This window comes from Hemitrygon akajei, chromosome 18, assembly GCF_048418815.1.
Source record: "Hemitrygon akajei chromosome 18, sHemAka1.3, whole genome shotgun sequence".
NCBI classification, from domain to species: Eukaryota; Metazoa; Chordata; class Chondrichthyes; order Myliobatiformes; family Dasyatidae; genus Hemitrygon; species Hemitrygon akajei.
In genome coordinates this window covers 25,514,036-25,541,575 of record NC_133141.1, presented here as the reverse complement: position 1 = coordinate 25,541,575, position 27,540 = coordinate 25,514,036, and the positions used below count along the sequence as shown (strand labels likewise).

General features: G+C 39.5%; 1 protein-coding gene across 6 annotated transcripts in view; it reads left to right on the top strand.

Annotated features, from left to right (window-relative positions):
• Positions 1-27,540, top strand: part of LOC140741208 (cytoplasmic dynein 1 intermediate chain 2-like) — a 74,766-nt gene that overhangs the window by 28,264 nt on the left and 18,962 nt on the right. For 2 of the 6 annotated variants that reach the window (XM_073071131.1, XM_073071129.1), the window contains exons 4-9: positions 3,892-3,982; positions 14,182-14,241; positions 16,613-16,728; positions 19,423-19,518; positions 21,260-21,422; positions 22,793-22,892. In XM_073071131.1, coding sequence (XP_072927232.1) covers positions 3,892-3,982; positions 14,182-14,241; positions 16,613-16,728; positions 19,423-19,518; positions 21,260-21,422; positions 22,793-22,892 — 626 coding nt within the window. Of the gene's footprint in view, positions 1-3,840; positions 3,983-14,181; positions 14,242-16,612; positions 16,729-19,422; positions 19,519-21,259; positions 21,423-22,792; positions 22,893-27,540 lie in introns of all 6 variants that reach the window. The other 4 variants (XM_073071128.1, XM_073071126.1, XM_073071132.1 and 1 more) reach the window with 3 other exon arrangements.

Sequence of the window (27,540 nt, the reverse complement as noted above, 5' to 3'; positions counted from 1 at the left end):
ATAAGATGATGAGAGGCATTGATTGTTTGGATAGTCAGAGGCTTTTTCCCAGGGTTGAAATGGCTATCATGAAAGGGCACAGGTTTAAGGTCCTGGGGAGTAGGTACAGAGGAGTTATCAGGGGTAAGTTTTTTTTAACTCAAGAGAGTGGTGGGTGTGTGGAATGGGCTGCTAGTGATGGTGGTGGAGGGGGAAACGATAGGGTCTTTTAAGAGACTCCTGGATAGGTACATGGAGCTTAGAAAAATAGAGAGCTATGGGTAACCCTAGGTAATTTCTAAGGTAAGGACATGATTGGCACAGCTTTGTGGGCCAAAGAGCCTGTATTATGCTGTATGTTTTCTATGTTTCTATGAGTCTGTGCAGAAGAGTAATCACCAAACTCTCTCAGCTGAGCCATTTCTTATTGGCAAGAAAATATCTAAATCTTGGAAATGTTACAGATGAAGGGAAAATAGTGCTTGAAAAATTTATAAAGGACCTTTTGTGGATGTAACTCTTACGGAAGTGAAAGGGAAACTAGTATACTTGGACATTCAAAGGCATTTAATAAAGGTACCAACATAAGGTTGTTAATAAAATCCAGGTTCACAAGGTCATGGAGTTGTGGAGAGTGAGGGGAAGTAATATCTTGGTATAGATTGATTAAAGGACATGAAAAGAAGCATAGGAATAAAGAAATTATTTTAAAGTTGGCGGGTTATTAAAAATAGGATGCCCTCAGCTGGTAACAGAATTAGTGATCTAATGAAGGAAATATTCTGATGATATAAAACTAGGAGCAAAAATGACCTATGCAAAGAGCTTGCAAACCAAGATACAGTAAACTGGTTAAGTGATCGGTCAAGGTAATGGTAGGTGTGGAGCAAATGTGAGGTTATGCACTTTGGCTAATGTAATGCATTTGGCTAAGCAGTAATGCCAAGGTACTAAGTGGAACGCTCGCAATCAGCTTCTGAGGAAAAAGAAACTTTTTTTGCAGAAAAGCAGCTTATGGCTGAGCCTTGCAAACATCTCAGATAGGTCTTTCACTTTATCAGCTGAACTTGCCAGAACATAGCAATAACATCCTGAACTACAACAGTGGCCGTGCAAAATTCTGACCCTATTTCATGGTACTGCAGCTGTCACACAAAGATCATAGACGTGTTTAGTTGGTAGAGATTGTTGCCAACCAGTGCTAGCCCACATTATTCCACCTATCATCTGCTAATTTCCAACATCTTTTCCAGGATGGAAGATTACATGAGCAAGACCAGTCTCCCTATTCACAGTGACTTGGCAAAGTTACTGCAAAAGGTGTTTAATATCACACTGTCTCTTCTGAAAAATAGCAGACATCATCTGTGCTGTGGAAAGAACATGGGGGCACATACAACGCAGAAGCAAAGACCTCAGCGCTGACCTCCTATGCTTTGATCTTCTACTGAAGACAGTGAATAGTCTTAAACAGAATCCATGCAGGCCATGGACAATGTAGTCACCTGCTTTGCAGTGGCAGGTGGAAGTGCGACTGTAGCCATGAGTCCCTGGATTAGATTTAGTCTTGTTCTTTTGGTGCGCTAAACTGCTGCATAGAGCGCTAACATGCAAACGGATCCCTCTGCAAAAAATCATAACATTAACCAAAAATCCATTAATAAACAGCAATACTATGGTGGTTTACATCCAGAATTATGTACTAAAACAGGACCTCTGTAGACCCTAAATGGAGCTGATAAAAAGATTGCAACTTTTTCATTTATTGCCACGCTGATCACTGGAAAAGGTGTTAAACCTTATAGGAATTTGCCACATGTTAGTCACAAAACAGCTGCATAAAAGACAGAAGAGGTGGAAATTATGTGTTTGTGTGTGTGTATGTCACTATCACTGCCAAAACAATACGCTGCCCTGAGTGAGTTCAGTGTTGCAATTAGCCTCATGCCTCTGTGAGGTGTGAAGATGATCAGTAAGGTAGAAATAGCTGTATATGCTTAATGTAAAGAGTCAGAAGTCAATGATAGAGTAACCTGTGATGAGATTTCCAGTATCCTGAGCATGCTAAACTGAGTCTGGCAAGTGTGTGTAAGGCATAGATTCATAATGAAGACCCTTTAATTCATGTCTTATTGATGATCTCAGAGTGATATATTTCTTGTTTTTGTTTTGTGAACGTTCAACAAAGATTATAAGTTGTACCCAAAAGAAAAGGGAGGAAACCTGCAGCAGATGACTTTAGGTGTCTTTTGGTGCATGACTAACACCAGGAAGATGCCAGGCTAAGCTGAACTGCCCAGGCCAGTTTCCCGAGGATGCATTTACACCTAGAAATGATCACCAGTGTGATCTACTATGGGTTTAAGTCACTTTTATGGACTATTGTATCTAATTTCTAGGTGTTCTAGGGATTCTGATTTTCAGAAAGTGAACATTTGGGTACAGTGAGCAAGTAAGACAGAGCGTTGGCCTTTTATTGTAAAGGACTGAAATAGGATGATGGGACTCTATGGAGCTTTAGTGAAATCTCATTTGGAGTATTGACTGCTTGCCTTCAGTCAATAGATTCACTTGCTGAATCTTCTGGAGGTGAGATTCAGTACAAAAGAAAGCAGCCTAGGAATAGGTCATATTGTCCTGCCCCCAAGCCCTTCAATAAGATCATGGCTGCTCTGATTGTTGAACTTGACTCTACTCCTGCCTGATCATCATAACCCTTCATATTCCTGTAATCCAATAAACAATTTATTTCAGCTTTGAGCATGGTGATTCAGATTCCACACCTCTTTGGGATAGAGTTTTCCCAAAGATTCACAACCTTCTGTCCAAAGAAATTTCTCCTCAACTTGGTATTAAATCAGTAACCCTGAGTTCTAGATCACTAGAAACAAAGTTCCTCTTGACACCTACTATAATTTCTCATTCTTTTAAACTCCAGAGTATTTAGCTCCAGTTTACTCTCTCTTTCTTCCTAAAATAATTGCTTCATCACAATCTATTGGACCTTCCCTGCATTGCTTGCCAGTCAGCTACAGTTTAATGCTTTCTGTCTTTGTCCTTTCTAAAACAGTGGCATTACATTTGAATTTTCTCTTTCTGCTAGGAACTTTCCAGAAACAAGGAAGTTTTGAAAGATCCCAACTAAAACTGTTCTCTGAGAGATTAAATTTGGCCTATATGTGACTGTGTTGGAGAGAAAATGTAGGTTGGAAAGGAATTTCCAAAACAGGGAATGTGGTCCAGAAACCCAGTGGAAAGGCAGTGAGTGATGTTTGGGGACACTTTTGAAAGGGACTGACAATTATTTTGGTAAAATTTATACTCAGGTAGTTTTATAAATACTTTAAGCTTTCTTCCCCAAACAATGTTATCTTTTACCTTTTGGTGTCTCTGACATTTCCCAGATAGGTGGCTTTACACAGACCTTGCTTCAGTTGTGGAGTAATGTGAGGATAAATCAAAGTAATCAAAGAGGACAAATAATTATAGTAGGAGATATTATAATTGCAAACTATCATTTCAATAAAACTAATCCCATGATTATCTGTCAGGTGGGCTTAATTACTTTCTCAGACCCAATAGTTGGCCCATACAGCTTATATATACAGGCAATATACTCTGGCCTTCACCTCTTTACCTAAATTGTTTTGTGCAAGTTTATCATGCATTACACTATTGGGGCTGTCTCGAGCTTACTAATACAAATGTAGATCCTTCTTTGAACAGTCTTTTAATAAATGTTATTTTCTTCCTTCTCTGTGTGTTTTTTGTTTTCATTCCGTTTTCTGTTTACTTTCTCCATAATGTTTTTACCTAACAATTCACATTTTATTTAATTTAATTAATAAACATCGTTAATAGTGCAGCCGCTGCGGACAGTAACTGGAGACACCTGTTTGTTCAATTATTTAGTCCATTCTCCTATTTCCCCATCGAACAAATCGCTGGGAACGCCAAGTGAATCTGAGAGCCAGGAATCTGTGGAGGGCACAGTTGGATCCCGGTAAGGCAATTCTAAATTTTAGTAATTTTTGATTTTGTAGTTTGTCTTCCTTTCAATTTTAGTTTCAAACCCTCATTCCACATACATTTCCAAACCACAATTGTACCCTTGGCCAAGAACTAACAATGAGATGAAACCATAATGTTTCATTCCTCAGGGAAAATGCAATTGCTCTTAAAAGTGAAGCACCTAACCAGTTGTTATCAAGTATTTCATCTGTTCATTGCCAGAGACATAAGAAACTATATTAAGTGGGCTATTGAATCAAAATTTGGAAATTGTTAAGAATAATTTGGATCAGCAAATGTAATTAATTTATTATTAATTAATTTTAATCCCCACCCCAGGTGAACCAGCTGCCGATGTTATTGAAAGTTTGTGAATGCCTTTTGAAGATCACAAACATTCAAAAATACTTGAAGCTTGTTAAAAAGAATTCATCTATTTGTTTTCACATTTTAAAAACAACCAAGACATTCAAGCTAACTTAAATAGAATCCTTTCTGCCAGTAAATAGTGTTTCCATTTCATTTTACTGGGTCTTCTGTGCTCAGTTCACATTGTCCTGTTAGATTCCATAAGAGTCCACTGGTGCAGTACAATAGTAGTCTAGATAGCAGGGCAGAAGATGCTGCTGTCAATGGAGACCCTGGTTGTTGCTGGAAACAGGGACTCGCATGGGAAAATGTAGATAGACCCTGGCATTAGTGTTGACATGAGAACAAAAGATTCAGATCACCATATATTGTTCCTCTTAAACTACCCGTAGTTTCCAAAGAGAAAAAATAGTGGTATCAGCTTCCCAGAGGAGGAGAGTGGGCATTTAATCCACATCCCATTTTATTGATACTCTAATTCCAAGGAGGTTAAACAGTTCATTGATTATAAAGGACGTACATCACCTTATGGAATTGCAACTTGAGGTTCATTTGTTTCAGTTTTAAGTGTCAAAGCTATCATACCTTGTCCTGTATACAGCACTAAGAATTCAGCAAAATGGCATTCTCTGGTCATGGGGATCTCTTGAACATGATATCCCCATGTACATTCACACCTGAATTAATTTGGAACCTAAAGCCTGATGATTCCAGTGTGGTAGCTGAACTATACTTGCTGCCAGCTTACTATGATACTTACTCCTCCTACAGACGGTGTTTTCATGTAAGCAATTATTATATTTTCTATAGGATAACTGATATGTATGTGGTCAGATGACAGCACCACACTTTGCTGTGTTAATAAGCAAAGCATTTCAGTCACATTAGGGTGATTGATTTTGAGAGTCTGATCGTATATATGGAAGCAATGGGTTACGGAGCTGTAGAAAACTCTTTATTCTCTTGGCCTTATTTGCCAAGGCGTGGTTGTGATAATATACCAGCATTGGCTACAGTAACAACCATTCCGTCATTTTAGTTTATTATTGGTGGTGCACAATCCACTTAATAGTGGCTAATGGAGTATTTTCAGGAGTTGGCAGTTTCTGTTTGCCTCTCCAAGAAGGCATTAATTCTAATGTTCTTGCTTGAGGATAGCAGCTAAGTCAGCTTGGAAGCTAGATAGGGTCTCCTGAATACAGAGATCTTTGTGCATGTGTTTCTTTCAATTTCTATAATCCATAATAGGTAAAATGATTCAAGCTGTGAGAACCAATGTTTGTTTGGTATCTCTTTCTTTTTGTATTTGCATATCTAGGCTTTTTGACATTACCACAATTGTCAGAGGAGAGGAAAGTAGAAAAGTACTATAGAATAAGAGCCTGCAATAGAGTTTGTTCCTTGTTTTCTGTGTGTTTCATCTTTAGCAGCCAAATTTTATTGGTAAACACCAAAATGGGTGCTATGCATCGAATAAAATTATCAGTTGAATAACTGACCCCAGATAAACAGAAGTTGTGCAAACTGGAACTATGTCCAGGAATCACACAAAATGCTGGTGGAACACAGCAGGCCAGGCAGCATTTATAAGGAGAAGCACTGTCGCGCTTCGGGCCAAGATCCTGACGAAGGGTCTCGGCCCAAAACATTGACAGTGCTTCTCCTTATAGTTGCCGCCTGGCCTGCTGTGTTCCACCAGCATTTTGTGTGTGTTGTTTGAATTTCCAGCATCTGCAGATTTCCTTGTGTTTGCTATGTCCAGGAATGCTAACTTTACCAATTTCGTCATGATTGCTCATACTTAAAAAAGCACAAATAAGTCTAATTTCCAAGCAAAAACCTGTAAAAGGGCAAAACTATAGTGGGTGGAGTATAATGTAACATTTAAGGCTGTTCAATCTAGTTAAAAGAAAAATTAAAAGAAATTAAAAATTGCGAAACTAATAATATTGGTATTCAATGAGATCTGGCTGACCTCCTACATGAAACACGGAGTCAGCATGCAGATACACCAAACACATCAAGAAAAGCTCATGTAATGTTGAACTTTGATTGTAAGGGGATAGAGTATTAAAGTTAGGAAGTATTGCCATAATAGTATAGAGTATTGGTGAGACCACACCTGAGTTACTCTGTATATACTTGGTCCTTATTTAAGGAGTGATAATTTAAAAAATGATGCAGTGAAGATAATTCCTGGAATGATGAAGTTGTTTTACGAGGAAAGATTGAAGTGTCACTGGAGCAGAGGGCACCTTTCAGAGTGGGGTGTTAGGGCTGTTACAAGGGTCACCACTTGTAATAATGATAAGGGAGGCACAAAGACAATTTGTAATTACTGTTATTGTCTCAATGGAAGAATGTGAATTTACATAATCAAATACCTTCTGTACACCTACTAAATTTTCCTGACCTTCCATGGATAGTCAAAAAATAATACTAGTTAAAAAGGAGTTTCTGCTGCTGGCCACATGTTCCTCATAGTCCTGTTTCGAACATCCACGGCAGTGGGATACCTCACGTCCACGATGAGTCAGAGTCAGAGTCATCGTTATCTTATGTCTGAAAACCGCTGATTTTATATCCATTTCTTACCAGTTGAAATGTTACTTTCCATTGTCATTGGCTATAGCACACACACAAAATGTTGGAGGAACTCAACAGGCCAGGCAGCAGCTATGGAAAAGAGTACAGTCAATGTTTGGGACTGAAACCCTTCAGCAGGACTGGATCAAAAAAGCCAAGGAGTATATTTAAAGGTGGGGGGAGGGGAGGAAGAAACAAAAGGTGATAAGTGAAACCTGGAGGAGGAGGAGGAGGAGGAGGGATGAAGTAAAGAGCTGGGAAGTTGATTGGTGAATGAGTCAGAAGGCCATAAAAGAATGGGAAGAGGGAGGAGTACCAGAGGGAGGTGATGGGCAGGCAAGGAGATAAGGTGAGAGAGGGAGAAGAGGAATGGGGAATGGTGAAAGGGCAGTGGGTTGGGGGCATTACTGGAAGTTTGAGAAATCGATGTTCATGCCATCAGGTTAGAGGCTACCCCAACAGAATTCAAGGTGTTGTTCCTCCAATCTAAGTGTGGCCTCATCACGACAGTAGAGGAGGCCATGGATGGACATATCGGAATAGGAATGGGAAGTGGAATTAATATGTGTGGTCACTGGGAGATCCCGCTTTTTCTGGCGGATGAAGTGGAGGTGCTCGGTGAAGCGGTCTCCCAATCTATGTCATGTCTCACCGATATACGGAAGGCCACACAGGGAGCCCCTGACATAGTATATGACCCCAACAGACTCACAGGTGAAGTGTTGACTCACCTGGAAGGACTGTTTAGGGCCCTGAATGATAGTGAGGGAGGAGGTGTAGCGGCAGGTCCACTTGCAAGAATAAGTGCCAGGAGGCAGATGAGCGGGTTGGGACGAATGGACAAAGGTGTCACGTAGGGAGCAATCCCTGCAGAAAACAGAAAGGGGGGTGGGGTGAGGGGAAGATGTACCTGGTGATGGGATCCAGTTGGAGATCACGGAAGGTTTGGAGAATTATGTACTGGACATGGAGGCTGGTGGGATGAGGACAAGAGGAACCCTATCCCTGGTAAGGTGGCGGGAGAATGGGGTAAGAGCAGACGTGCAGGAAGTGGAAGAGATGCGGTTGAGGGCAGCATTGATGGTGGAGGAAGGGAAGCCCCTTCCTTTGGCCCAGCAAAGGCATAAGTAGCTGCAGTGTTGAAAACTTTCTGTTGTTAAGGCAGATATACCAGTTGTACATGAAGATTACATTATCATGTACATGATTGTTGCCAGAGAAACATTGGTTGCATTATACTTTAAAATGCCCAGTCCACTTTCCCAGTGGGCAGGACTCCCATCTGAAATGTTTCCTTCAGTGTTATAGTGTGCAAAACAGCTTTTTAGGTGCAATTCACAAATACTAGCACATTAGTCCAAGTTCCGGGCCAGTGAATCCACTGACACACTCCCATCATCTTATAGACTACTGTAATATTCTGGAAGCTTCATTGGCATTCAGAGTCATGATGGCGGCAGTGAGAGTTTCCTCTACAGTACTGGGCCTTTTTGACATTATGATGTCATAATGTATTGATGGAACCTACCAGTGTACTGATGTAAGTAACCACCAGTTTTTGTTGAAAAGGTTAGGCTGTGAGTTCAGTGCAAGATCCTCTGCCAAATTGGTACTGGATTATTTCTCCATCAGTGGTCTCCTGTAGCCTTGCCTACCAATGGCCTCATCTGAATCCTCCGCAGCAGAACTAAGGTGCAGTCTTGCTTTACACAATCTTGTCTCTGTTCCCTCCTCCCCTCACCAACCTTTTCCCCACCCTAGCTCCTACACAGTTGTACCTGGTGTCTCACCTTGTGCAGATCCCTCATCAATGCTGGCTTAAAATATAGGTAGTGCTGGTCTCTGAACTGGTAGTTGTGAATGTGAAGATTGTGAGTTTCTTCATGTTTATAATTTCTTTACTGACTGGGAAGGTTCCAGATCTTGGGCACCTGAAAGAAGAAGAGCAAGTAGTCTGCCTTTCTTGTATCCCCTTTTTTCAAGAAAAAAAATTCTATGCATACTGTTGTCTTGTGTTCGCAGTAAATGATGATTTGAATTAAAAAGAGGAACTACTGGAAATAATTTGCAGGTTAGACAACATCTATGGAGAGAGAAAAATAATTAATGTTTCAGGGTAATCTTTCAAGAGAGCCTGAAACTACTCTGAATGTTCCATTCTCTACAGATGATGTTTGACCTGCTGAGTATTATCAATGCAATTTACAGTTTACATTCAGATTTGAAGATTGGTGGCTGAGTAGTGTGTCAGAAAATGCTAGAAGCCACTCAACAAGTTAGGCAACATCTGTGGAGAGAGGAACAGTTAATATTTCCGGTTGAAGGTCTTATGAAAGATCTTTGATTTGAAACATTGGATGATTGTTTCTTTCTCTGCAGATACTGCCTGATCTCTGAGTGTTTCCAGCATTTTCTGTTTTTATTCCAAAATTTCAACTTCTAGAGTTTGTTGATCTTCGAAGGTTTCTGTAGCAGACTGCGGATATTTATTGTGTTGTTTTGCAGCTTTTCAAAATGGCAGCTTGGGCCTTCTGAGCTATTATGAGGGACATTAAACATCATCGGTAGAATCACCAAACAATGCTAGATCTCATTTGGTGGAGCATTGTATGACTCAGTTGAATGGATTTAAACATTTAAGTTCATGTTGCATTATAGTCCTTGCACTTATCAAAAACAAAGCTTAGATGTTGGAGCACAAATAAGTGAAAAAAGAGAAAGTGGTACCACAGGAATGGAAAAACAGGGAGAGGAAGGATGGCTGAAGCATTGTTAGTCTGGATCTTCTAAATAGTTACTGGCTGATAGCTCAATACAGCTTGCTATCTTGTACTGCTTGCCTCTCGCCTATCACTGAACATCACATTGTCCACTGAAAGTGCAAAGAAACTTTGAAAATATACAAAGTTAAATTTTGTGAAATGTGTAATGAGATATTGCATACAAAAAATTATCATCATGTCTGATGTGCACTCTTGCATTTCCTAGTGTACGTTCTGTTGCTGATCAGTTGCTGTAGCGCAAATAGGGAAAAGCTGTTGGCTTTCATATGGTGAAACTGCAGATACCTTTGAATTTGAGCAACAAGGTCAAGAAGGACCATTTTCAGACTGAGCCATTTCACCTTGGATTAAAACAGGCTTAGCTGGCCTCTGAGGTATAATAGTATGGGCACAGGTGTAATGGCAAAGGTGGGAATGTGAAAACTTGAGAGGACGCTAGGTCATACTCCATTACCTAGAAATTGAATTTCAGCTGTATTAGCTGCACAAAACACATGTTTGATTCCTAAATGGACATTGAAGCTTTAGACACTACCTCCCTTTTTTTAATATACAGTATTTCTGTTTTTTAAATCTATTCAATATACGTATTTGACTTATTTATTTATTATTATGTTTTATTTTATTTATTATTTTTTTCTCTCTGCTAGATTATGTATTGCATTGAACTGCTGCTGCTAAGTTAACAAATTTCACATCACATGCCGGTGACAATAAACCTGATTCTGATTCTGCGTTTTTAGCACCAAAGCCCAAATGGGAACCACTCACTGGGGCTGAGGGTGAGGATAGGATCTGCAGAATTTGTAAATGTCTTCCTTCTTGGAAAATAATGCCTATATAGTTTTCACCTTGATTGCCAATGTAAAATGCATCCTGCACAATTCCCAGTCAAAGATGCTTGCAGCAGCCTCATCTTTATTGCTGGGAGTCATGGGAAGTAGGTCACAGCCTTGAAAAAAGCTCTGCCAATTACAGCCACAACATAACAGCAGAAAAGGGAACCATGAAATTACAAACAATTCAAAAATGTTCTCTAAGCCTCCTTGAAAATGTGTGACATTTATGTGATTGGAGAAGGAGCATCCAGGACAATTCTAATTTTGAAAGCTTTGATGCACCATCAATAACTCACTCTGAGACGTAAGAAGCGAGATATCGGCTTTTATTGACTGGAAGAATGAACAACACTACATCCTGGAGAATGAGGCCAGGCTCAGGCCTCAATCGCCTTTATACAGGGGTCTGTGGGAGGAGCCACAGGAGCAGTCAGCAGGGTCTGTGGGAGGAGCCAAAGGAGCAGTCCAGACAGGTATATGTAGTTCACCACAAGCTTGTAATCAGCATTGTGGCCCAGCAAAGGCATAAGTAGCTGCAGTGTTGAAAACTTTCTGTTGTTAAGGCAGATATACCAGTTGTACATGAAGATTACATTATCATGTACATGATTGTTGCCAGAGAAACATTGGTTGCATTATACTTGAAAATGCCCAGTCCACTTTCCCAGTGGGCAGGACTCCCATCCGAAATGTTTCCTTCAGTGTTATAGTGCGCTTTTTATGTGCAATTTACAAATATTAGCACATTAGTCCAAGTTCCGGGCCAGTGAATCCACTGACACACTCCCATCAACTTATAGACTACTGTAATATTCTGGAAGCTTCATTGGCATTCAGAGTCATGATGGCGGCAGTGAGAGTTTCCTCTACAGTACTGGGCCTTTTTGACATTATGATGTCATAATGTAATATTTTACATTATGATGTCATAATGTAATATTCTGCATTATGATGTCATAATGTATTGATGGATCTTACCAATGTACTGATGTAAGTAACCACCAGTTTTTGTTGAAAAGGTTAGGCTGTGAGTTCAGTGCAAGATCCTCTGCCAAATTGGTACTGGATTATTTCTCCATCAGTGGTCTCCTGTAGCCTTGCCTACCAATGGCCTCATCTGAATCCTCCGCAGCAGAACTAAGGTGCAGTCTTGCTTTACACAATCTTGTCTCTGTTCCCTCCTCCCCTCACCAACCTTTTCCCCACCCTAGCTCCTACACAGTTGTACCTGGTGTCTCACCTTGTGCAGATCCCTCATCAATGCTGGCTTAAAATATAGGTAGTGCTGGTCTCTGAACTGGTAGTTGTGAATGTGAAGATTGTGAGTTTCTTCATGTTTATAATTTCTTTACTGACTGGGAAGGTTCCAGATCTTGGGCACCTGAAAGAAGAAGAGCAAGTAGTCTGCCTTTCTTGTTTCCCCTTTTTTCAAGAAAAAAAATTCTGTGCATACTGTTGTCTTGTGTTCGCAGTAAATGATGATTTGAATTAAAAAGAGGAACTACTGGAAATAATTTGCAGGTTAGACAACATCTATGGAGAGAGAAAAATAATTAATGTTTCAGGGCAATCTTTCAAGAGAGCCTGAAACTACTCTGAATGTTCCATTCTCTACAGATGATGTTTGACCTGCTGAGTATTATCAGGCATGTTGTTTTTAGTTCAGATTTGCAGCAGCTGCAGTTTTATTGTTTTTTTTGATTAATCTGACTTTCATGGAATTAATGAAACCAAAAGATCAAGTGAATTAATGAATATATTTATTTCAAACTGAATCAAAGAATTGATCGTGCCAGTGATTTTACTGTAATAGTGCTTATATCCTTATTCTCCAAAATTCAAGTATTCCTCTCTGAAATTTCTCCCACCAATATGAATGTATATTCAGTAATGTTACTTAGATTATAACAATGATAATTCCATGAATTGCCTTAATGTGTTTGCTTTGTTCAAGCTTTTAAAACAATATTGTTTTTGATCATTAATAATACTAGATAATTCAGTGATTCCTGCATATTTGCAATCAATAGGATGTGACTGGAAGAAGCTGAGTTCATCTGCTGCCATGTTAATTGTTGAGCGATTTTTGGGTTTAGCACATTTACATTTAGAAAATGACTACTCAGCCACCAATCTTCAAATCTGAATGTAAATTGTAGATTTAATTTAAATAAACAATAGGTTCCTAAAAGCCCTGAATCACAGACCAGATAATGCTGATTAAAACACACACAATTTCCAGCATCTGCAGATTTTCTCATCTTAATACTGATTTAAATTCATTTAGATGTATATAGCGTGGGTGCAAATCAGAAGGTTTAAAGTTTGTGTGTAGTTTCAAAGAAAGCACTGAAAATATGGAATTGTCCTTTGATGTTTAGAGCCCTACATTGGGCCAGTGCAACCTTTCCACTAAAAGCGTCTCCATATGATGCCTGCTGTATCTTGTTTCGTCAAATAAAGAAGTTGCTTCGTATCTGCCAGTACTTTTCTCGGTGACTTCATTCACACAACAACATTAACTTGCATGTAGATGGACTAGAAATTCAGCCTTCCACCCCTTGCTCGTCTGATCTACTCAAGAGTTCAATCCTACGATACAGACTAATGTTCGAGTGATAATATGTGGAATCACTTGCCCACATCCCTAAGATAAACTATCAGTTTAAAAATAGAGAAACTATTTCTAAGAAAGCAGTTCATCAGAGTTGGTGATTACTTGTTTACCCTCCAATTCTGATGTGACTGGTGAGGCTAGTGCAGAATCTGCAGACTAAGAGATGGTGCACCCCTTCCACCATTTATGCAAGAGTGTATGTGATTCCTAGTGATTGGACTCTGTTCTCAGTATCGTCCTGGATGCTCCTTCTCCAATCACATAAATGTCACACATTTTCAAGGAGGCTTAGAGAACATTTTTGAATTGTTTCTTCAGCACACCTGGTACTTTCTTGCTGTGATGGAGTCCAAAATATTGTCTGTTTTGGAAGTCTGATATAGCACTTGCCCATTGGATCAGTTTGAATGTAACTAGGGCTTCGATGCTGGGGACACTGTCACAAGAAAGAATATTGACAGTGACTTGTTGATACTTGCAAGAGATTTGGAAATTTTGTGAAGACAGCATAGAGGTGGTATCTCGAGTGCTTTGAGATGTCTGTTATAGGTAGTCCGAAGCAAAGCAGGCAGTAATCACTGTTTCCAGTAGCATTGTATAGGTTTGAGGTCTTGATCTTCAAACATACTTTTCCTCAGATGCCTAAAGGCTATGCTCACACACTGGAGGCAATGGTGAATTCCACCTATTTTTTCCTGTGTTAAAGTTAGCTCCTGAGATGTAGAATATATCTCACCCCCAGTTTAGTCAAGAAGCATAAAAATCAATTAATCAAAATATCACCAAATAGCATTAACTGGCTCTATTGGTAAGAATATTTGTATCACATTGGTATTGGAGCTGGCTATAGTCATTCGTGTATGTTTCTAAATCTACAAAAGTCAGACCGGGCTGGATTATTTTTCCACTATACAATTGTGTAGTTTTATTTACGTACTATGAATGAAACTAACCTATCACTTTTCTACTTTATGGTTTATTCTGCTAACTTCATCAGGACGCTGCAGTGGGATACAGATCTATCTGTGCTTCAACTTCAGACTGATTCTGAAATGCGGTACCTATCCTCTACTCCATTCTACTGCTAACTATAATACTTGACTTACTGGCCAAATTTTTGAAAAAGGCTCATTAACATGAGCTAATGGTAAAATTGCTTCATGTTTCTTTTGGGAGTTGAAACATTAGTTCATTAACTGATGTTTTTTAGTAAAAAGTAGAATTTTTTAAGGGTTAAATTTCAGAGATCTTTAGTGATTTTACAATTAGCAAAGGCATTTAATACTGAGAAATGGAAGGAACATCATTAAAAAAAGCAGGTTAAGAAGAAGGTATAGGTGAAATAGTTGCCAAACACTAGAAATGTGCTTATGGAACAAAGCTAATAGAAGGGTTAGAATGAACAGTGAGCTCTTGATACCAATTTTGTAAAGTACTATTGATTCTGCAGGTCACTTAGTCTTTCAAGTTGTGTTCGACAAATTAATTGACCAAGGATAAGGAAATAGTTCAAGAAGAAATTAAGCAATGTAATTTCAGATTTCATATCATTTGAGATCCACCTACCTGTCATGTGCATTTAATAGTTCTTTAGAAACCATGCACAATAGAAACAAAGTGCTTAATACTTGACGTGAAGCTCAACAGTATTAAGGATAATTCCCAATTTATAAAAATTTTGTTTGAGTGTCATATATTAAATGAAGTATTATCTTTGATAGATACCTTTTATCATCCGTGCTCTGTGGGTGATGTCACAGGGACCCTGAACTTAACGATGCATTAAGCATTCTGGTATCTAAAGTGAAACATTTTGTATTAGATATTATTGAACTGATGTGATTGTAATATGTGGGTATTCAAATGAAATTTTAATTGCTTCACCTCCTCTATACACACACACACACACACACACACACACACACACACACACACACACACACACACACACACACACACACACACACACACACACACATTGGTCTTAGCAAGCTAATTGCCAATTAGGCTTGATTCTTAATTTATTCATCTTTAATAAATATGCAAGTGGAGAAGAAACATTTTGGGAATTAAATATGTATAATGTGCTTTGTCTCACATCCAAACAATTCCTGCTGTGGCTAAACTCTCAGTATATGTAGTCCTTATTTATTCATTCATTTTTAAATTATCCTTTAACTTAAGTTGGAGAATCTGTTCTGCCCCTGTAAGTGAAACTATGAAATCAATGGAAGTTAAAATTGGCAAGTCTATGACAGCTGGGCAATTAATCTCCAAGTATCTACAGCCCAAGCTCTAAAGTGGACAATTGCATCCTGTAATCTGAGCGTGTCTATACAATTGTGGTACCCACGGATATTTTTATAGCATGGTGAGATTCTCCAAAATTTTGATTCTTGCACAAGAGTATCTCTGTCCTCTTCTTGGCAAAAAAATCAGTTTATCAATCTTCACAATGCCCCATCCTTGCTACTTTTTACATTTAAATCTTATTTCTTAAGTACAACAAATAAAACAGCCACTTGTAATTGGCAAAATATCATACAAATGCTAGTCTGCCTTTTGGTGGAGGATAAGTGGAGAAATTGCAAGTTATTTTTATTTAAAGAGCAGCTTGTACTTAAGATAATGCTAAACATTTTCAAAAATAATTATTGTTTAAGTATTTACTTCTGGTTTAATTATGTACTTTCTACAACAAAGTATTCTGCATTTAATAACCATATAACAATTACAGCATGTAAACAGGCCATCTCAGTCCTTCTAGTCCGTGCCGAACGCTTACTCTCACCTAGTCCCACCAACCTGCACATAACCCTCCATTCCTTTCCTGTCCATATACCTATCCAATTTTACTTTAAATGATAAATTTAATCGGTGTGCTTATTGGCTGTTCAGTGCATGTTTTATGTATTGGGACAAATTAGATCACCAATAGTTGACAAGCAATACTTTGTAGCACTGTATATCTGGAACCTCCTTTATTTGCCAAAATGAAGAAGACACTGGTGGATAATGAAAATTGGTGAGTAATTCACAGACAGATCCTCTATGTATGTGTGTATAGTCAAGCAATATTCTCTGGGCACAAATGAAGACACTTGCAATGAAAATTTTAAAAACTGATACTGATACATTTATGTAATAAATACAGAAAATGTTAGAAAAAGTAGGTCATGCATCATCATGTATACTGTTATGTAGTTGCTTTTACTGATGAAATGTAATTTTAAAGAAAAAATTTGTCATACAATGGGATGGGATCTTGTACAGTTTCCTGCCCTGTGATAATTCTGGCAGATATCAAGTGTTTGGATGCTGGAGGTTCCATATACATGGCTACAGAAGCATAGCAGACTTCAAGGTTGAATATTGTTTTGTTACTAATTTCACCACAGTGATATTTTTATTTATCAACTCCTACATAGACATCGCCTGCAAAAGCTAGGAATAGCCAGAGTTACCCATGTGGATATCGCACCTAGTGAACGCCTTGCTCACTGTAAGGAAACACAGACACCAGTGGTTGCTAAACCAGATGAAGGTAGGCAAGGTCTAACCATGTTCCAATAATTTTTCTTACCATCCAGTGATACAGTATGAATTCAGACCTCCCTAAAGAATTTAAATTCAAAAAAATCTATGACCAAACCATTCCTGAGCTGCACTTGTGAATTTCTTAGCATTCAGCATAGTGGCAGCTGTAAGCTATTGGATAACTGCTTTAATAGCCAGAAATAGTGCATAGTCCAAGGATCTGATAGAAAGGGCTTTTCAAATAATTTACCATGCGTGAACTTGGGTAGATTATGTTCAACCTAAGGAAGGCAAATGCAATGCATACATTTCCAGAGGGCTAGAATATAAAAGCAAGGATGTAATGCTGAGGCTTTATAAGGCATTGGTCAGTCTACTTTTGGAATATTGTGAACAGCTTTGGGTCCCATATTTAAGAAAGGATGTACAGGCCTTGGAGAGGGTCCAGAGGAGATTTGAGAATGATCCCAGGTATGAAAGGGTTAACAAATGAGGAACAATTGATGGCTCTGGGTCTATACTCGCTGGAGTTTGGAAGAATGGGGAGGGGGGGAGATCTCATTGAAGCCTTCTGAGTATTGAAAGGCCTAGATAGAGTATACATGGAGAGGGAGTGTGACAGTCTAAGACCAGAGGGCACAGCCTCAGAATAGAAGGATGCCCCTTTAGAACAGAGATGAGGTATCTCTTTAGCAAGAGGGTGGCAAATCTGTGTAATTCATTGCCACAGACAGCTATGGAAGCCAAATCATTGGGTATATTTAAAGTGGAGATTAATAGTTTCTTGATTAGTAAGGGCATCAAAGGTTACAGGGAGAAGGCAGGAAAATGGGGTTCAGAAGGAAAATACAAGCCCCATTTCCAGAAAAGTTGGGATATTTTCCAAAATGCAATAAAAACAAAAATCTGTGATATGTTAATTCACGTGAACCTTTATTTAACTGACAAAAGTACAAAGAAAAGATTTTCAATGGTTTTACTGACCAACTTAATTGTATTTTGTAAATATACACAAATTTAGAATTTGATGGCTGCAACACACTCAACAAAAGTTGGGACAGAGGCATGTTTACCATTGTGTTACATCACCTTTCCTTTTACAAACACTTTTTAATCGTTTTGGAACTGAGGATACTAATTGTAGTAGATTTGCAATTGGGAATTTTGTCCATTCTTGCTTGATATAAGACTTCAGCTGCTCAACAGTCCGTGGTCTCCGTTGTCTGATTCTCCTCTTCATGATGCGCCATACATTTTCAATAGGAGATAGATCTGGACTGGCAGCAGGCCAGTCAAGCACGCGCACTCTGTGTCTACAAAGCCACGCTGTTGTAGCCCGTGCAGAATGTGGTCTGACATTGTCCTACTGAAATAAGCATGGACGTCCTGGGAAGAGACGTCACCTTGATGGCAACATATGTCTCTCTAAAATCCTAATATACGCCTCAGAGTCAATGGTACCTTCACATACATGCAACTCACCCATGCAGTGGGCACTGATGCACCCCCATACCATCACAAATGCTGGCTTTTGCACCTTTCGCTGATAACAATCAGGATGGTCGTTTTCATCTTTGGCACGGAGAACTCGACGCCCGTTTTTTCCAAAAACTAGCTGAAATGTGGACTCATCTGACCACAGCACACGGTTCCACAGTCTTTCGGTCCATCTGAGATGAGCTCGAGCCCAGAGAACTCGCCGGCGTTTCTGCATAGAGTTGATGTATGGCTTTCTCCTTGCGTAATACAGTTTCAAGTTGTATTTCTGGATGCAGCGACGGACTGTGTTAAGTGACAATGGTTTTCCGAAGTACTCCCGAGCCCAGGTGGCTATAATTGTCACAGTAGCATGACAGTTTCTTAGGCAGTGCCGCCTGAGGGCTCAAAGATCACACGCGCATTCAACAGTGGTTTCCGACCTTGCCCTTTACGCACTGAGATGTCTCTGAATTCTCTGAGTCTTTTCACAATATTATGTACTGTAGATGTTGAAAGACCTAAATTCTCTGCAATCTTGCATTGGGAAATGTTCCTTTTGAACTGACTAACAATTTTCTCACAAATTTTGGCACAAAGGGGTGAGCCACGACCCATCCTTGCTTGCAAAGACTGAGCCTTTGATGGACGCTACTTTTATACCCAGTCATGATACCTCACCTGCTACCAATTAGCCTGCTTAATGTGGAGTCTTCCAAACCGGTGTTACTTGAATATTCTGTGCACTTTTCAATCTTATTTTAACTCTGTCCCAATTTTTGTTGAGTGTGTTGCAGCCATCAAATTCTAAATTTGTGTATATTTACAAAATACAATTAAGTTGGTCAGTAAAACTATTGAAAATCTTTTCTTTGTACTTTTGTCAGTTAAATAAAGGTTCACGTGAATTAACATATAAGATTTTTGTTTTTATTGCATTTTGGAAATTATCCCAACTTTTCTGGAAATGGGGTTTGTAAATCAGCCATAATCATATGGCAAAGCAGATTCAATGGGCTGAATAGCCTAATTCTGCTCCCATATCTTATGGTCTAGTAGTGTATTTTATTCATTGTTGGCATTTGGGTAAGTGATTTGACTATAAATTGAAGCAATTTGCTGATTTCAAGAGTGTTTACACAGTGGCTAAATCTATATCCTGAAAATTGAAATCTTCACTTTTGATGTGTATTGATTTTCCACTTGGCATAATTATTTTCTGCAGAAAGACAAGAAACAATGTTTTCTCTGACAACTATAAATGAAGCAGAGACTGAAACACCTGAAGAAACTCAAGAGGAAAGAGAGGAAGGGCATCAAGGTAACTGCTCTCATATGTTTGGGATACACTAAAACTACTTGGTCCATTAAACATTTCACTATAATGGACTTGGCTGAAACAAGATTATTCAAGGAATACTCCCTAGATTATCTCGCAGAGTTCTGAAGGATGCTGTTATCCACTGAATCCTTGGAGATGCTGTTATGTACTAAGAAGAGATGAAATGTCTCCTCCCTACACATTCATTAGGTTCTGGTTACAGTTTAAATCATGCATCAAAAGTTCATTTTTGCACTGCCCTCATGCTCATTTAATTCTTACACAGATGAAAAAGCAGCACTCAGTTACATTGCAAATGGGGCTATCAGAACTAACAGGAATCCAGGTTGTTGTTATTATTAGTAGTGTGTTCAAACCAAAGTCTGAGGTCATTGTCAGTAAAAAAAAATTGAAAAGTGTTTCATTCCAATTAAAGCTCTCCAGCTAAACGCTTTATTTCTCCATCAAATTAGGAGATACTTCTTTAGGCAGAGGGTGGAGAATCTGTGGAATTCATTGCCACAGCTGGCTACTGTAGGGAAGCCAAATCATTGGGTATATTTAAAGCGGATGTTGATAGGTTCTTGATTAGTAAGGGCATCAAACGTTATGGGAGTCTGGATTCATGTAGTTGTGGTTAATTCTTGCACTAAGTCCTTTGATGAGGCCTGTTGTGGTCCTTGACTTGTGTTGAAACTTGCTGTGGAGTTGATTGTTTATATTGCAGGTACAAAATGTTAGGAGACTTGCTGCTATCTCATCATAGTTGGCATTCCTTTTGTGAAGCTCTGTTTACTCCTAAATTCGAGCCAGTTCTGATGAAAGGACAGGTTATCAACCTGTAATGTTTATCTGGCTTTTGCTACTCTCCTTCCTTAATTGGGAGAATGTTGCTTGAACAAGTAAATGCCTGCTGGATATTGTAAATTTAGAGGAATTGTAATACCTCACAGTTCTACCTTTTTTCCCCCTCATTTATCTCACAGTACTTGCACTTTAACCAGACCAATCATTTATATTTAACAAGTATCCACCACCCTCTCAGCTAGCAGTACTACCACCCCTTCACAGATATTCCCTTTGTTCTCCCCATGGATATACCCCATTTCTCCCTCTTCTCTACAATATCAAATACCTTTTGGTTCCTAACTTTTCCCAATTCACAAAAAAAGAACGATGAGATGATTTGAAATATTAACTCTGTTTCTCTCTACAAAAGTGTTGCTTGACCTGCTAGGTATTTCCTGCATCTCTGGAGTTTATTTTGCATTTGATTCCTTGGAGCTACATCATTCTGAGTCATAAAGGAGTCTTAGTTTGATCTTATTTAGTGTGCTGTCATGAGATTAAGCTGATAAGAAATATAATGAAGAAGAGAGAAAAGTTAGAGATCTCCCCTGGGTAATAGTCATCAAGGTGAATGAACTCCAGGGTACAGACTTAAATGTGTATAAGCTGAGTGTATATGCTAATAGATACCATACAGCATGTTGTTTGTTTATATGATCTATCACAAAACCGAAATTGTGCCTTTTTTGTGCTTCCTTACTTTTCTTTCTTACACAGTTGTTTGATGTGAAGGGAGAAAAAGCAGTGGTTGAACGATATATGGATGGCAAGGTATTTAGTGTGGGAGATTAAAGAAAGGGAAAGAAAAAGAAAAGTATTCATGCTTATGTATATATAAATAATTGCATTGCAGCCATTTCAGCTTAATTGCCGTGTTAAATTTTCTTTCTAGTGAATCGGCATGAACTAACAGAGGATGAAAAGGAAAAAATTCTTCAATCAGATTCATTTCGGTCCTTCTTTGATCACAGCTCTAGGGTGATTGAGCAAGCTCTGAATGAACATGTTGACATCTTTTTTGACTACAGTGGACGCAACCTCGATGATAAAGAAGGGTGTGTAATGGCTTCCTTGTTAGACAATTGTTTTACAGTTGAATAGAGTCTATGGTGCAAAACCAGGGCATTCAGTCCAATGCCCTTTCCAATGTTTGAAGCAAAATTAAGTGTAAAAACTGGAAATTTGAAACAAAATGAGAAAATATTGGAAACACTCAGCAGATCAGAACCCATTAGTGGGGAGAGAAACATGTCTCAGATTAGTGGCCCTTCAACAGAACTAGAAAAGTGAGAAAGCAAGTGAACTGTTAAATCTGTTTCTCTCTCCAAGGACACTGCTTGACCTTCTGAGTAGTTCCACCATATTTCCACATAAATCTGCGTTAATTGTCTCAACTCAGTGTCCCACAATCCTACCTCATTCTGAGTAAAGAAATTGCTCCTAAATTCCCTATTGAATTAATTAGTGATTTATGTTCATGGCCTTTGTTTTAGGCTCTCCTACAAGTGAATATAAGAAACAGGAGCAGGAGTAAGCCATTTGGCTCAAGAGTCTGCTCACCATTCAGTAAGAACATGGCTGGTCCAGGGCCTCAAATTACTTTTTTTATCTGATCCCCAAATGCATTACAATTGAGTATTTTTTCTCTACATATGATCAATTAAACCTCTTCAATATCATTAAACCACTCTCAGGTCATCCCTCAGCTTCTCTTTTCCAAAAAAAAATCCTTGGCCTGTTTAATATTTCCTGATGGTTATAATTTTCAGTTCTGGCATCACCCCATTTGGAACCTTCTTCACTCTCTCTATACTCTTTTTGAAATATAAATATATAAACTCTGTATAGTACTCTGTGCTCTAAATTAGCACCTATACAAGCTTAACATAACACTTCTGGTTTCTAATTCCTTCCCTCTAAAAATGAACTGCAGATTTGCATAGTTACAATTATGAATCTGTTCTTCTCATTCGCTCTGACCTTTATCCTACCTGGTCTCTTAATTTCAAAATACTAGATGGCTCTTTTATTCTTAATGTCAAAGTGCACCATCTCATGTTTGTTTATATTGAAGTTCCTCTAGCAAGACTGTCTTTCTGCATTGCACTGAGTTCAAGCAGCTCAGACTTGTCTCTATACTGCATTCACCTCAAGTTCCTTGGTCTTTGATAGTCTTTCTGAGATTGTTCATTGGATACATGCTGTACACATGTAAAAGAGTCCTCTAAATAGCAACCACTTTAATCCATTATCCCTGCTGTCAAGACCAATATTTACTGGCCATACAGTTAACCTTGATGGTGGTGCAAAAAAAAAGCCACTTCTTTCTGGCAGACCAGTATGGTGACTACATTGTGCTCTACAAATGCATTTTCTGGTGAGTTGATGTTCTATGTTTTTAATATTTTATGAAATGGCTTTCCAGAGAGGTTCAAGCGGGAGCCAAGCTGTCTCTGAACAGGCAGTTTTATGATGAAAATTGGTCAAAGGATCGTGTTGTCACTTGTCTGGATTGGTCACAGCAGGTAATTTATTATTGAATTCATCTTTTGAGATGTAGCTGTCAAGATCAGCATTTATTACCCATTTTTAATTGCCCTTGAGAAGATGGGGGTGAGCTGCAATCCTTCTGGTGAAGGTGCTCCCACAGTACTGTTTAGGGGGGAGTTCCAGAGTTTGGACCCAGTGACAATGAAGAAACAATGATAGATTTCTAAGTCAGTAGAGTGTGTAACTCAGAGGAAAACCTGCAGGTGGTCGTATTCCCGTAAGCCTGCTGCTTTTGCTCATTTTGCTGGTAGATGTAGCAGGTATAATAGTCAACAAGGACGAATTAACCAAGATTGAAAGGAAGCTATGCTAACTAATTAAGAGACATAGCTCAGAAACAGTCCACTGTCCTTGCAGGCTTCAAGGCAGCCACCATCATTCTGGTGCCCAAGAGGGGGACCATAACAGGCTTAAACGATTACCCTTCAGTGGCACTGACCTCAACAATCATGAAGTGCTTTGAGCGGCTGGTAATGGATCTTATAAAATTCCAACTTCCAGCTACACTGACACCTTTTCAGTTCACCTATGCTCAAACCGGTCCACTGATGATGCCATAGCCTCAGCCCTCCACTCTGTCCTGTCCAACCTAGAAAATGATGCTTTATACACCAGGATGTTGTTCTTTGACTTCAACTTGGCATTTAACATGATCATCTCTCAGAGGCTGGTAGGCGATCTAACCTGGACCCACAACACTTCCTTACTAGTTAAGAAGGCACAGCAGCATTCACACTATCTGAGGAGATTGAGGTGTACAAGGCTTCCTGCCCCTATTCTAACAGCTTTCTACAGGAGCGCCATTGATAGTGTCCTATCTGGCTACATCGTTCTGTGGTACAGAAGATGCTAGGCATTGAACCACTGGACCCTACATAGGATAATAAAAATGGCTGAGAGGATCACCAAGGACTCCCTCCCCTCCCCCTCCCACTTGTGACATTTACCAGGAGCATTGTTGAGGATCCCTACCACCCATCCTACTTTGACCCACGACTGTCAGGAAGGAACTACAGGAGCATCAAGACTAGGACAGCCAGACTGGGTAACAGCTTCTTCGCCCAGCCTGTGAGACTAATGAATACACTGCCATCACTAGGACAGTGAGCTGTTTACTGTTTACCTGTGTTACACACTTCACATGCATTTTGAATTATATTAACTTATTTGTGGTAATATTTTGTTTTATGTGCTGTGTGTGATATATGTTGTGTGGGTGCACTGTTGTCCAGAGGAATGTTGTTTCATTTCATTGTATATATGTACAGTTAGATGACAATATACTTGAACTTGAACTTGGCCCGCTGAGTCCAAGCTGAATATCAAGTACCAATCCATATCAGTCCCATTTACCACTGGCTGATCAGTAGGTCCATAGTTTACTGCTCCTTAGTAATGCAAGTGCTTGTCTAGATAGTTAAATGTGGTGAGAGTTTCTGCCTCCACCATGTCAGGGAATTTGTTCCAGATACCAACCACCCCTCTGTGGGAGAAAGTACCTTCTTCGGATGCCCCCTAAAACCTCTTATCCCTTACCATTAACATATCACCTCTGGTTATAGATACCTCTACTATGGGGATTTGTTTGTTCCACTCCCATCAAGGAAGAGGCTACACAGCATCAGTGCCAGGACCGCTAGACTCAAAAACAGTTAGTTCCCTCAAACTGTCCACACTTATACCCATTAACCCACCCCACCACTGAGCGTCACTATGTATATAGTTCACTAGTTCCATTTAATATCAGAGAATGTACACAATATACAGCCTGAAATTCTTGTTCTTTGCAGACATCCATAAAAACAGAATAGTCCTCCAAAGAATGAGTAAAAACATTAGAGCCCCAAAACCCCCCACTCCCCCTCCCACACACAAGCAACAGCAAAGCAACAACCCTCTCGTACCTCACCCACTTATTTCAGCAAAAAAGAATCAGCACCCTCTGCCCACCAAGCAAGCAATAGCAAAGCCCCCAAGAAAGACCACGATCTGCAGTACAACAAAAACTATTTGTTTCCCCGACAATTTGACATACCACAGGCTCTCCCTCTCCCGAATAAAGGGACAGAGAGGTGTCACACAGTGAGAGACAAGGCTAACAAGACAAAAAGAACACTCACTGATTTACGGTGATAAAGTCAGCAACAAACTCTCCCCACCAACGAGAGAAAGAGAGAGCAATCCGAGTACAGAAGTCCCAACAGCTGATCCGTTGTTCCCAATATTCCATTTTTTCCCCACGATGTTTCAGTTGGCAGCACCGGCATAGAATCAGCTCTTATCCAGGGTTGCAAAGCCTCAGAACATTGAAGGCGAGCTTGTTCTCTAGGCCACATCCTTGAGATATCGAAAAACGGCCAGTCGGTGAGCCCTGGGAGTGCGTCCCATCACCACAAAGAGCCAAAGTTTGAGTGTAGCTCCAGTTCAGGGACTTCAACAGAACCCCATCCACCTTGAAAAGGGAAAAGAGAGACATTAAAGGTAGAAATTAAGCCGTTTCCACAGATGAGCTCAAAGAAGTTGCTGTCTAACTCCATTGTAGCTTTGCCCACAACTGTATATAATAGTTACTTGTACATTGTGTTTTATAGAATTACTTTTATATTTATATTTATTGCGCTCTTTATGCTTATTGTGTATTTTTAAGCTGCATCGGATCTGAAGTGACAATCATTTCATTCTCCTTTACACTCATGTTCTGAAGAATGACAATAAACAATCTTGAATCTTTATGACTGTCAATCCTAATAATGTTCTTCATAATTTTGTCTACCTCTATTAGGTCCCCCCTTACCCCATCAACCAACCCAACTCCAAGGAAAACTCCCTCTATCATCAAAGTCCCCACCTTCCAGGGCATGCTCTCTTCTCACTACTACTATTGGGCTGGAGGTACATAAGCCTTCGGTCCCGCACGACCAGGTTCAGGAACAGTTATAACCCTGCAACCAGCAGGCTCCTGAACCAGTGTGGATAACTTCACTCACCTCAACACTAAAATGATTCCGCAACCACAGACTCACTTTCCAGGACTCATGCTCTCAGTATTATTTTTATTTACACAGGTTGTCTTCTTTTGCACATTCATTGCTTGTCCCTCTTTGTTTATGTATAGTTCTTTTTTTTAATAAATTCTATTGTATTTTTTCATGTAAGTGTCTGCAAGAAAATGAATATCAAGGTAGTATATGGTAACATATATGTACTTTGATAATGAATTTACTTTGAACTTTGAACATAATACTACAGCTATGGCCTAACCAAAGTTTTATAAAGTAGTACCGTAATGGAACATTATCTTCAAATGGTTGGGTAAAAAGCATATTAAAGTTGCAACAGTGTGCTGATGAATTAATTTCATAAAATGCTTGAAGGCTGCTTTTCCAGACAGAAGAGCAGAATGAAAAACATTAAATGTGTAAATAATGTTTTCAAGACTATCACGCATTGACCATCAAGGACATTTTTACCTCATTTTTTCTCCCCATATTGCCTTTTTAGTTAAGTTCTGTTGTTCCTTGAAAATTTCCCAATCATCTGTCCTCCCACTCAACTTAGCTCTGTCATACTTCCTTTTTTTTAATGCTATGCAATCTCTGACTTCCTTTGTCAACCACTGTGGCCCCTTTCCCCCCTTTGAATCCTTCCTTCTCCAGGGGATGAACTGATTTTGCACCTTGTGCATTATTCCCAAGAATACCTGCCATTGCTGTTCCACTGTCTTTTCTGCTAGGATATCCGTCCAGTCAACTTTGGCCAGCTCCTCCCTCATGGCTCCATAGTTTCCCCTGTTCAACTGCAACACTGACACTTTCGAGCTGCCCTTATCCTTCTCAAATTGCAGATAAAAACTTATCATATTATGATCACTACCTCCTAATGGCTCCTTTACTTCAAGGTCGCTTATCAAATCCTGTTCATTACATAACACGAAATCCAGAATAGCCTTATCCCTGGTCGGCTCTCGTACAAGCTGTTCCAAGAATGCATCCCGTAGGCACTCTACAAACTCCCTATCCTGGAGTCCAGCACCAACCTGATTCTCCCAGTTCATCTGCATGTTGAAATCCCCCATAACTACTGCGACCTTTGCCACATGCCAATGTTAACTCCCTATTCAACTTGCACCCAATATCCATGCTACTGTTTGGTGGCCTGTAGACAACACCCATTAGGGTCCTTTTGCCCTTACTGTTCCTCAGTTCTATCCACACAGACTCTACTTCTCCTGATCCTATGTCCCCCCTTGCAAAGGACTGAATCTCATTCCTCACCAACAGGGCCACCCCACCCCCTCTGCCCACATTTCTGTCCCTACGATAGCACGTATACCCTTGTACATTCATTTCCCAGGTCTGATCTCCCTGCAGCCATGTCTCCATTATCCCAACAACATCATAGTTACCCATTCGCACCTGAGCTTCAAGCTCATCCACCTTATTTCTGACACTTCGTGCATTCAGAGATAGAATTTTTAGCCCATTTCTCCTCTCTCTGTTTGAATCGCTGCCTATTGTGCTTAACCCAGCTCCCCAAGCTCCCATCGGGCTATACGCCCCTTGAATTTTGTTGTCCATCCTAAATTTACTTATTCTTTCTGCAGATTTAACTCCATGTTCCGTC